The 12,192-nt window shown below is 38.7% G+C and overlaps 2 protein-coding genes across 5 annotated transcripts in view; both read right to left on the bottom strand.

Moving 5' to 3' along the window:
• Positions 1-1,283: 1,283 nt before the first annotated feature.
• tmem9b (TMEM9 domain family, member B) lies at positions 1,284-8,068 on the bottom strand. The gene is made up of 5 exons (XM_052063685.1): positions 7,841-8,068; positions 5,949-6,040; positions 5,760-5,868; positions 5,107-5,241; positions 1,284-2,314 (listed from the first exon to the last, which is right to left on the bottom strand). Exons 1-5 carry the CDS (start codon positions 7,910-7,912, stop codon positions 2,159-2,161), a joined length of 564 nt encoding a protein of 187 aa, XP_051919645.1. The 5' UTR covers positions 7,913-8,068; the 3' UTR covers positions 1,284-2,158.
• A 675-nt stretch (positions 8,069-8,743) lies between these two features.
• scube2 (signal peptide, CUB domain, EGF-like 2) overlaps positions 8,744-12,192 on the bottom strand; it is a 38,376-nt gene continuing 34,927 nt past the window's right edge. For all 4 annotated transcript variants that reach the window (XM_052063621.1, XM_052063624.1, XM_052063625.1 and 1 more), the window contains 3 exons: positions 11,883-12,035; positions 11,693-11,772; positions 8,744-9,918 (listed from right to left, as the gene is read on the bottom strand). In XM_052063621.1, the coding sequence (XP_051919581.1) occupies positions 9,772-9,918; positions 11,693-11,772; positions 11,883-12,035 (380 nt within the window). In that variant the 3' untranslated portion in view covers positions 8,744-9,771. The remainder of the gene's footprint in view (positions 9,919-11,692; positions 11,773-11,882; positions 12,036-12,192) is intronic.

The raw sequence follows: 12,192 nt of genomic DNA, 5'->3' as shown, positions 1-12,192 counted from the left end.
AGTGCAGTCACATGCAACTAGCTGGTTGCCCATCCCTGTGCTATTTCACTAGCCCATCTATGGCATTTGCACAGGTGATGAGATTCAAACCTGAAACCTCTAAACTGTGGAGCAGTCACCCTAACCACTCACTCACTGTACTGTTTTCATGATCATTTGGACTGTTGGAATCCTTAATACTGAAGCTGAAGCGCACCATAAATGTAATGGGCGACTGTTATTTTTCTTATTCAGCAAAGTTATAATATTTGTTTTTGTTTATTTCTAATCTTTATGAATATGCTGCATTTTGTGTAACTCATGAAAATTTGTGGATTGAACATATTTCCATCCCTTGCCTTAATATGTACATATACGTATTTTAACATTAACCATTTTAATGTATTCTTTCTGTAAGGTAAGCGACTGGCTAACAGAATTTCCCTCACAATTACTAAAGCATCAATCTTAACATAGCGTAGCTGGCCCTCTTGCGCTCTCCTGCAATGGATGTAACACTATCATCTTCCTCTTCAATTCCAAAGGTCATAACAATAAATCCAGATTGACATTTTTAACGATTAAAACCATTTCGTAATCTCATCCAAGTATCTGCACATGTATGGCTCAAAAAGCAAGTGGCGAGGAGGAAAAGCGGCACACATCCCAAAGAAAAGCATTGCTGGCGCATACTGATGAGGTGACTGTTGTTACAAGGTGCCGGATCAACTTTAATGTGCCACATTCTTCTAAGATTGAAGCCAAATGCAGCAAAAAATTGGGGGTGATTAAACAGCGTTTCACAGTGCAGGATGTCTGATTACCCAAAACACACAAGCCAAAGCAAACCGACGGGTTTTCAAGGCAAACAAATGGAATATTCTTGGCCAAGCAAGTCACCTGACCTCAACCCAAATGAGTCCCACAAAATTGCAGCCGTGGCGCAGCAGCCGAAGGAAGGCCACGCAGCATTTGGTGACGTCCGTTGGGGCTCAACTTTAAAAAAATAAAAATTACCCGTGTCTAAATATCACTGGACTTACAAAATAGAACGTGGTTTCAAATTCTAAAAGACAATGGCTAGGGGATCAGGGGGGTGGGGGCCGCACCATCAATTACAATCATGTGATTTTGTTTCCATTCCATTGTGGCAGTGCATTGGAAAACTCTCAAAATAGTCAACGTGTGTCTGTTAAAGATCGCTAACAGATGTGACTGGATACATTCACTTTGTGTACAGACTGCACCTGGAGGGAAAGTTTGTCGCGGTTTGGAGCGCGATTCACAAAATGGCGACGGCACAGTTGCAAGAATCACAAATATTCACATTCATTTATTTCAAAGTTAAAAGGTAGCACACGTTACAACCCTTAGGAATGGTTTCAGAGGCCACCCCAAAGCAGTTATTATAATAACTCCAGTGTGTCGCTCGCGCGGCGGGTGTCCAACTACCGTAGGTATGTTATTTAGGACCTTGATAAAAAGAACTCAAGTTAACAGATTTGGAACGGCTATACACCTTTTCACCATGTCTGTCATTACGTTCACATTTGGCCTCACTGGTTAACTTCCTGTCCCAAAGTGGAATACATCTGGTGGGTATCAGTCGCCATACAGTTAATAAAAATAAAATTTAAAGTCCAAATGTCACTAAAAGATGCACAGATAAATAACACGAGATCACCTATTTCAGCAACTAAGATCAAATGAAAATGTCAAATATATTCAACATCGACTTACTCAGTACAATATTCGCAATCAAAAAGGAAACGCCTTCATAAGATGTCTTCAGTCCGTGCGGACAGTTTAGTGTGCAAAATATACGTGGGTGGCCCAGCTTTGATCCAATGTGGTGCTGGTCCAGCAGATATAACAAATCATTGTCTTATAAGGTTTTTATCTGGCATTTATTAGTCACATTCTCAAGATATATTCCTCTGAGAGCATCCGTGCATGAGTTCAGACATATCATTGAAAACAGCGAAACAATAGTGAAACGGAGAGAAAAAATGAATATCTATGTGATCGCTTGTAATATCCCTTTTGATCTAGTTTGTACTTCATTGACACTTACGGAGATACAAACCACAAAATGAGAAACGGGAAGAGATACAAGTCACAGACTCGGTCACAGTGTGTTGTTGTTTGGGGGATTTTTTTTTTTTGTCCTCTCCATCTTTTAACTGAGGACGACATGACGGTCAAACACAGACTTTCTCTGTTCCTGGACTTGCCTCCTCCAGCGCTGCTGGGCGTGCTCGACCTTGTTCAGCATGTTGGGTCGAGAGTGTGAGCGAGAGAGGATGTTGTGAGCGTTTGCAAAAGGCTGCTGGTCCTGAAAACGAAGACGATTATTTAGTTAGGGCCTGTATGACATTCCATGCCTTATATTCCAAGGTTTATAATGTAGCAAATCCAAAACCTTCTGAAAATGCTGCACTACAGTGGACAAGTTGACACACCCCTGTTCAAATGCAAGGAATTAAGAACCGTTGCAAGTCATTAGCGTAACAGCAGACCGTAATTGCTTTAGCCTAGTAACATAATTGCCATTTTGTTTGTGAAACGTGAAAAAAAAATCTAATTCAATAAACAAGAAGAGGGTTTGGCACTCCTGTGGGAATTAAGAACAATTACAAATCATTAGCCTAATAAAATAATTGATTTCTCTTTATGACATTGTTGCCCAAGTAATTTCTGAACGTTTTTGGAAAACAAGGAGAAAAAAAACACATACGAGATGAGTCTGTTTGCATGCCAGGTGAAATAAAAAGTCGACTTTCCCATGTTCATGTACAAGGAATTCCAAACAGTTCCAAGTTGTTAGCTTTACAACATAATTGCCTAACTCAATTATGGTAATGTTGTGATTTATATTCGAACAGTACGTTAAAAATGACTTGGGCAATTATGCTATTAGGCTAACGATCCGCGTGTCAGTTTTAGCACAAACCTTTGAGCTTCTTCTAGAAAAAGAAAAGTCATAAAAACCCAACAAAAACACCTCAACTTTATTTTCGGTTAATCAAAGGTACGATACATTAAATCACATGTGTCAAACTGAAAGCCCAGGGGTCAGATCTGGCCCACTACATCATTTTATGTGGCCCGCAAAAACAGATCAAACTTGTCAACTTCCATGAAGCTTTCTAAGATGTCGAACAGCATTTTGAATTCTCAAATGTAATAAATAAGAGAGATATGTGAAGCATTTTCTTGTTACCAAATCCCTCATGATCGTAACTTAAACAATAGTTGAATCAACAGTTATTCTTGACTTCTTTATATGGCTTCAGTCATCACAGCCTTCCAAGGGAAACGGTAACTAAAATGTGGCCAGCGACACCCTTGCATTAAACAGTGGATGCTGTGTGATGGCTCCCATTGAACAAGAGTTTGAATGTGATTGGTCTAAACACAGTGTGCAACCACATCATCTATATTTATTTTTACTTTGCTCTCAAATGTTTTTTTTTCTTCTCAATTGCGGCACACAAATTGTAGGTCACATTACTGGTTTAAAGGATTCTAAATTATTCATCTTGAGCTCGCTCGCACGCTTGCTCTCTCTCTCTCCCCCTCTCTCAAAAACCTATCATTTGAACAAGGGTGATAAGACTTGTAATGTCCACATCATGTCCCAGAAGAGCGTCACTTTCAAAGGACGACAGCATATGAAGCCCAGGTCAAAGATTACAAGAGTTCATGTTTTCTGTCAGCATTTCTTCCATCAACTGAAGTGCTAATTTGAAAGCTCTTCAACGGCCAAAAATTCTGCAGGACAGTTCGTATTCCCTGGAGGAATTTCGGTGTCTCGGAAAAAAAATGTCACACGGATAAAAGAGCACAACATTAAAATTACAATGCAACAAGTGCAATATCAGAATTTTCCCATAAAATAAGCCCCGCTTATATGATCTCCACAAGGAACAAATTAGAATGTTACTTGGGGAGATGCTAGTCAGGTACTGAATCCTGTCGAGATGCCGGTGAGCAGGTTTCACGTTGTGATGTTGTTCACGCTCTCTTTTTCATTACGTTTGACTTTTTTCCACAGATTCTTGGATATTTCTCACAAGGTTGCACATTCAAAACAGAATCTGATCCCCGACGTTATTGTTTTCATTACATTGTTGTTCTTCTCGAGCGAAATTTGCCAAATAAAACAACTCGACAAAAAAGAAGTCTCGGCTCCTCTGAACAAGCGGTTCAGAATTACGCCTGTAACCACACAGCCTTGGGTTTGATTCACGTGAGGGGCATCGGTTTATGTGCCGGGGAGTGAATAGCTCGAATAGCAGGGATGGCAATGGCTAGTGATGGAAAAAAAATGGAAAGGGGCGTGGCCTGGACGGGGCGACCAATCACAACAAGTAAGACATCATACACGTCCAATCGCAGGGCTGTTTACAATCGGAAGATGGAAAGACTGATCGGGAGAGCTCGTGAAAACTCGACGATAAGGTACCCGACCCCCCCTAAAATTTTCTCAACGGATTTAGACGATTCACAAAAATGATCAATTTAAGAAATAAAATGGCGGATTTCCGCGGATCCGCAGAAAAATTGATGCAACAACTCTAGTGCGGTATTGGATTTCATTCGATTGTGCAGGTGTACCTAATGTTGTTTCCCATGCTGGCATGTAGGGAGAGAGACATAACTGCATTGACCACCTCCCGCTAAATAATGGATGTGCTATGATGAGAAGCCGACTCGAGCACTCAGCAAGTGTGCAAGTGATTGGGCTCTCAAATGGATCCTACAGTCGGCTCTCCCGCGCAATACATCTGCTGCCGCCACAGAGAATGATGACAAATAACACATCGCTCATTTGCACTGGCAACTTCATGCCTCAACCCATTTAAACAGCTGCTTTAAAGTTTCCTATTTTTATATTTACATTTCAGTATTTCAAACCTACAATCGTGTTAAACTTGATCTAGATGTTTGGGGAATTCTTAGCTTATATGCACATCCACAAGCCCTCACAGCTAAGTGTTACCTTGTAAATAAGAAAAACATTGCATAAATATTACTATTAGACAGTGGCCACTGGTTGGGGATGGTTACGATGAGACAGATTTCTAGAAAATGAGTTTTTCGTGAGGCGATGTGATCACATACCCCAACATCATCGTCACTTTGAATGAGCTGCGAGTGACCAAACAGACGTCTTTTCAGGATGGGCTCCAGGAGCGTCAGGTAGACCATGTAGAGAAGCAGCAAGCCCAAAATGGACAAGTAGATGATGATAGTGACCTTAGGTGGGGGTGGGGGGATAGTACAGGTTAGAAGGGTTGCAAAGGCCAACAAATCTCCATACATGTCCCTATGGCCCATTTGGGGTACTTTCCACAGGAATTGATGATAAGTAAAAGGTAAAAATGTGGACATTACTGTAAAAACAATAGCAATATGTCCCTATTAGTAAAAAAACAAAAAAACAAAAACAAAAAAAAGGACCAGGAACTACAGAAGCATATTTTTGACAACAATTTCAAAAAGGTCTTTTTTTCTGGCACTTCAGGTTTTGCAGATATTTTCTTTGTTGCGATTGTTGTTGTTTTTGAGTTTGACTAATAAAACCATTGCACAATACAGATTTGACCACGTGTATGAATTTTCAGCATTTCAGAAAAAGCGTCACCAGTTACTTAAACTAATATAGGTTGAAAATTTAGATTAGTCTTTCTCAGGGTGTTTTTTCAGCCAGCAGTGAACTACTGTATTGGTGCTTAAAACACTTATCCAGTAATGCAAATGGTTGCACAACTTACCTTAATAGTGCCTGAGCTTCTCTCTTCATATTTACACTCACAACGTAAACAGTAAGCCTCCACGTCTTTTCCATCCACCGGCATTGGTTCCACTACGTGCAGACAGTTACTGGAAAAGGTGAAAAAACACATTACAAGACATTCACGCCGGGTCATGCATTCATTCGGAGTGAAAAACACTGAGCATACCAGTCTTTAAGAGACACATTCTGCTTGTAGATCTGTCCCTCGATTTCTCTGTATGGTGGGCAGATGCACTTGCAACGGATGTCTTCAGAATTCTGGAAGAAACATTATCTCATGTTATTTTAAAACATACTGTTGATTTTTATTATCTTTATGCCCAATTTTTGTTGATCATTATGGCCACTTTATTTTGACATTCTACTGCTTCCACATTTCGATACAGATTCAAACTTTCAAGCACTCAAAAAATTCAAGAATGGGAGGAATGAATTTCCATAATACAAAAATGCTCACATATCCCAGATTTCAAGTTTTCCACCCCCCAAAAAAACATTGAAGTGAATGGGATCATTATTAAATTCTCAAACAATGCTCGTCTGAGCATTCATTCCATACTCTCGAAATCCATCTTAAATTCCATGTACTTGTGGGGACTTTATCCTCACTAGCAGGACAACTTTGGCATTCTAGTGAGGAAAAACTGTGCACTTGTTGACAATTGTGTACGACTAGCACTAACGAATGACACCAAAATTCTACGACTTAACTGCTAGTGCTTCACTAGGAGTGTGAAGATGTCAACTTGTTCATAGTTTTGCCAGACTAATAGTGACGCCCTACTTGAATGGCAAGGTCGTCCCGCAAGTGTGTCAAAACATCATACAGTAGCGGAAGGCAATATGGTAGGAAAATGTTACTTGTAAGACACATTTCTACTGTTCTCCAAGTGCACTCAATTATCTTACTAGTTAAGACAAAGCGTGTACTGTACAGTGTTCCTTTGCTACTTCACGCTTTAGTTATTGTGGATTTGCGGATTTTCATTTGTGATAGTGACTTAACCTATAGTTTTAACTCTCTATTTTTGTGGGTTTTCTAACTACTTTTCTTACTTTTAAATCGGACCGGTCAAGACATTTTTAATGTTTTGTTTGTTTGTTTTTTAAGAGAAGAGCATGTGGCGCTTACATTTAAGAATGAATTCAGTTCTGTATTTATTCAGCATTTTAAATTGTGGAAGTTAAATTTATTAAGTTTAACAAGTGTTCCCAGAGGGCTTTCGTAGTAAGACAACATTGGCATACAATAATAGGACAATTACAGGTGATGAGTGAGGCAAAGCCATGCACTATTTGACAACTGTGTCTTACTAGTACTACTACTGTAGTTGTGTTGAAAAATGTCATACACTTGTTACAAATATACACACGTTCTCGACAGGGTGCTCAATTGTGTACAAGTGAGGGCACACGGTGTACTAGTACCTGAAGCTGGATGTCAAGATTACCAAAGGAATGCTCAGGCGGTTTTCCCGAACACTAGTAGCACAACTTTGACACACGAGTAAGACAACTACATGTCAAGGGAGGCAAAACTGCTCACCAACTGACAATTGTGTGATACCAATAAAGCTACTGACATTACATTTTCCTAGTTAGCTTCACGAGAAGTACTAGTAGCACGCATATTTCAACTTTTGCTAAGTTTTGCTTATTAGTAACATGTAGTTTTGGTACTCGAGTGCCAAAGTTGCTCTTCTAGCATGCAGAAATCCTGACAGAAGTGGAAGGCAGTAAGGTAGGAAGGTCGTTGCACGTTGAATCGTCTTACGAGACAAGACAAAGCGCGTGCTAGTGCATGGACCTAAAACTGCATTTCAAGATATATATATATATATATATTTTAAAACTTAAATAATTGCTCAACAAACGATTTTCCACAGGCATCACACCTGTTCAGAACTGTAAATACAAAACTTGACTCGATGGCTGACATTTTATACAATTTATCTGAGAATACTAATTCAACATAACGTGTAGAAGAGTTGTGATAATAAACAGCAAACATTCGTCATGTACATCATATGTCCCCGTCCAAGCTAGCGTTAACCTTACCTTCGCTGTCACTTCGCTTAGAAGCAAAACACACACAAAGACAAATGTCCGTAGAAGAAACACACCCTGCATTTTAAAAACATGTGTAGTGCACAAAGGAGAGTGGGTAAACGGTTTACACGCAGCACGCCGTTACGTGTTTTCTGTTAACGAGGGACGAGGTTAGCCATGATGCTACCACACAGATAAACAGCCTCGCATCAGCTGACTTAGAGCTTCCGGAACATGGCGACCAATTTCCGCACATCGTGCTCCATTAGGAAATACTGTACAGTAGAGCTCTTTCGATAGACAGTCAAGAATGGCTATTTTTACAAGGAAAGAAATTTCACCAATATATAAACAAGTATATATTAATTCATCCTGTCATATAATGACAGGATGATGATTATTTATTTTTCAATTGTGTGAAATGTCATGAGCACCGACGGGGAGTCAAGTTTAGATCGAGAATGACGTAGTGACCGAAACAAACCAAACCAAGGATTTGCTGTCAGATTTTTGGGTCCGCAAAATCTCTCTCTCTCTCTCTGTCTGGTATTGGTACCAGGTATCTCATGGTATTTCATTGGCTTTCCTTTACATTTACAGTACATTACATTATTTTGTCTCGCATGTGATATGCTAAGTTGCCGTTTGACATAATACAGTATTGACATGAGTTGTTAAAAGAAAGTAAAACAAAAAAAAAACGTGTCTTAAAGTGAAATAAATGATTCCCCACAAGTCGGCTTCACTTCAGTTGGCCTCCAAACTTTCATATTAGACACAAACGTTGTTTTACAGTTACTCATCACTCACATTAAATGACACATTTTTTTCCTGCATTATTTTATACTGTATTTCAAACTTGGAATTTAGCAGATGAAAGTCACAATCTTAAAAATGAAGAAAAAATACTGGTACGGTTTCTATCTTTATTTACAGTATAATAGATGTACAAAACAATAAAATATACACACACAAGAATCATCTATGGCAGGTGAGTAGCTCAGTTCTATTTTACAAGACTTTTCATTGACTTACCTAATTTTACTGTTACTCAGAAACATGTCATATACCATTACATGCTCTCAATTGTCAGAATAGTTTACAGGTGTCTTTGGTTATTGGTTCACGATAAAAAACAAAATTTTAAAAAACAATGGAGGAGTTGAGATGCCCTTATTTCATTTATTCGTCCTCTTTTTTGGAATGTGGGATGTATTTAAAGTGATTTTCCATAATGTGGCAACCTCTGAAATAAGAGTTGCAGTACTATCCCGTCAAGCATCTCATTGCTACCATACATTTCACCTAAAACTTTTTACATCATATACAAAACATTCATCAGGATAATTGCTTTTTGTGGTTCCACTACTTTCTTCATAGTGCTAAAGTCCCCAAGAACGACATATGTGCTATCATTGTTTTTCTCATTGTGTATATCTGTCACTTGTAATAGTAGCCTATGTGAAAACTACAGACGCACTCTATATACAGTATCACTGAGTTTCAGTATATATTTACTTTGCTACTCACTCCTCCATCAGAATGCCATCAGCAAAAGTCTCCTAGTGTTGCAATGAGCAGGTTGAGCAATATTCACTTGGATGAATACACATAAGATGAAAATAAGGAGGCTCGTCAAACATCATAATGAGACGTATACATCTAAAAGGAGGTTATACAGTTAATGTCGTTGTTCTGTTTTAATTCCAAAACAAAGTGGCAGAAGTGATCCTGATGCTCTATTGAGGCCAGAATATTCCCCTGCTAAGAGGTCCAGTTCAAAAGTCTGCTCTCTTTTCTTTTATTTCTCCTCAGGATTACTTGCATCAGTTACGTGATCCACTTCATTATTAAGCATATAACGAGAGAAAACATTGAATCCGGACAAATACTCGGGGCTGATTTAATTATTCATCAGCATGGTGTCCTTCAGCACTTGCTTACGGACGAAGGAACCTCAGGACTTTGGAGCGCAGGAAGCGGATGAAGGATTTGGGGAACATTTCTCGGGATTCTTGTGCCGTGTAGTTGAAGAAGTTTTGTGGGTGAGCCAGAACATCGAATAAGGCCTTCATGAGCTTCTTGTCCTACACAAGAGCATAGGAAAAATACACAACAAACAGTAAAGGTAATGCATACAAACGGAATAAACATTAGTGGAGATAAACAAGTAATTAGCATGTGCTGTACTGTATTTACTGAAAGGATGAAATATATTTAACACAAAAGGGGTTATTCAACACATAAACACACTCAACGCCTTTTTAGGCACAACAAAAAGTCAAACGCCTACTAAAAAAAATCATTGATTATCAGTATGTCTAACGTCAGTGAATCTTGAGGTACAATAATAAGGAAGAACCTGAAAAATGAGGGTTAGAAATCACAAGAAACCGCTCGTGTCCAATCGGCTCCATTGCTCAGATTTCATTCCTATATCTCACAAACACTAGGGGGCATATTTGAAAAGTATCGTGGTTATTATAGCATGTTGGAATGCATCAACCTAACCGCAATTACATTTATAATTGTGGCGGTAGTTGGCAGATGTGTAGAACAGAGCCGCATATTCAGAGCCGTTCTTAATGTTTTGACTAGCTCTTGTGACTAAATGAAGCATTTGAAATAAATCAGTTTAGTTCTACACCAATTTCTACCAAAAAATACATCATATTAAATGAATCACCTCTGATCATAACCTTGCAATCTTTTGTCAAAGCAGTATTTTGCAAGTTTGGATGCCGTTCTTCACATTGTGGCCAGTGTGTGTATTGTAATAGATCAACTTTATGTGAGAACAAGAGGCTGCTTCATCTTGAATTTGTGGTGGGTCTCTGGAGAAGCTGGTGGTGCTACTCCAAACCAAAATACAGTATATTTGCTCTTGTGGCTTGTACGGGAGGGCAGCTACGGTTTGCATGGATGTCTTCATCCTCATGAGAACAAGCACTCAACAATTGCAAAAGCTAAACTGAAACATTATTTTATTATAATAATTATTGTTATTATTATTATTATTATTGTTACAAACTTAAATCCTGACAAATTTTCTTTTTACTTTGATATCAACGTTGACATTAGCAGATGCTGCTTGTAGTTATACCTGTTTCCAAGAGAGGGCAGTGCACACATACACAAACAAACAAAACAAAAAAGGGAAACGTCTACCCGAATGGTAATCAAACTTTTACATAAGTACCACCTCACACAAGCCACAGGTTTTATTCCTAAAAACCGTATTTAATATTTTTAATAGTCACGTAACATTATGCACAGTCTCAACATCAAGACTGTACTTGAATATGAGAGAATGAAACACTACACGTGAATGTATTGTACACAAAAGTTAAAATAGAAGTGAAATGAATGGCACTGGATTAAAATGAAAAAGATAGTGCCACCGTAACATTATGCACATTTATTTAATTTAGTGCACCACGAGTGGTAATTGTACCACACTTTGAAAATCTGTATGCAAATAATGATTGAATGAAAATAAATTTCAATATAACTGTTACCTAAATAAAAATGTTTGAAAACAAAGATGTCATAATTATTAAATGCAACGTGTTGTTCCTAAAAGTTAAATACAACTGAACTGTACTCTGTACTGAACTGTAAAAAACGTTTAAGTTATTGTACCATTCACTAATTCAGTGATTCTTTTGCATACCACCAGGGGGAGCCCGCATACCTCTAGTGGTACTTGAAGACATTTGAAGAATCACCGGTCAAACTTCTCTTGGGCAACATTGACGGTACATATGATAATACAGTACATTTAACTGATGGATGAAAGTGTACGGTAGGATAAGGTATAACATTTCTGTGGAGGACAAAAAAAAAAGATTATTTGCATACCTTTAGAATCTCTTGATGATTCTCTGACGCATATAACCTCCCGTCTCTAACGATGTCCTCTATCAATTCCTGGTAGTCCTCTACAGTAAAAAGTCCATCAACAGCGTCACAAGACAAAAATGTATACAAATAGACTTGACAACATCAAATTAATGGGACAAGAAATGCAATTCATGTTTTTTTCACTTACCATCATATGTAACGTACGGGACCTGGAAGCCTTTCCCGCTGTTCCCCTCATTGGATCGGAATTGAATCCAGAGCCTCTTGGAGCGAGAGGTGAAGGCGATGGGACGCTCATATGTCTGGCACGTTTCGTAGGTTGTCACAGAGTTTAACAGAGCTGTGAAGTTCAACCATATGACACAACATCACGTACACGTGCAAAATATCAAAACACCTATTCATTCATTCAATTTCCATAGTGCTGGTGCTCATCAGGGTCATGAGTGCGCCTGAGTCGAAATGGCTGAAAGCAAGCCCGCTGATGTATCTTGGCC

This window comes from Hippocampus zosterae, chromosome 4 (assembly GCF_025434085.1).
Source record: "Hippocampus zosterae strain Florida chromosome 4, ASM2543408v3, whole genome shotgun sequence".
NCBI lineage: Eukaryota > Metazoa > Chordata > Actinopteri > Syngnathiformes > Syngnathidae > Hippocampus > Hippocampus zosterae.
This window is presented reverse-complemented; position numbering and strand designations above follow the sequence as displayed.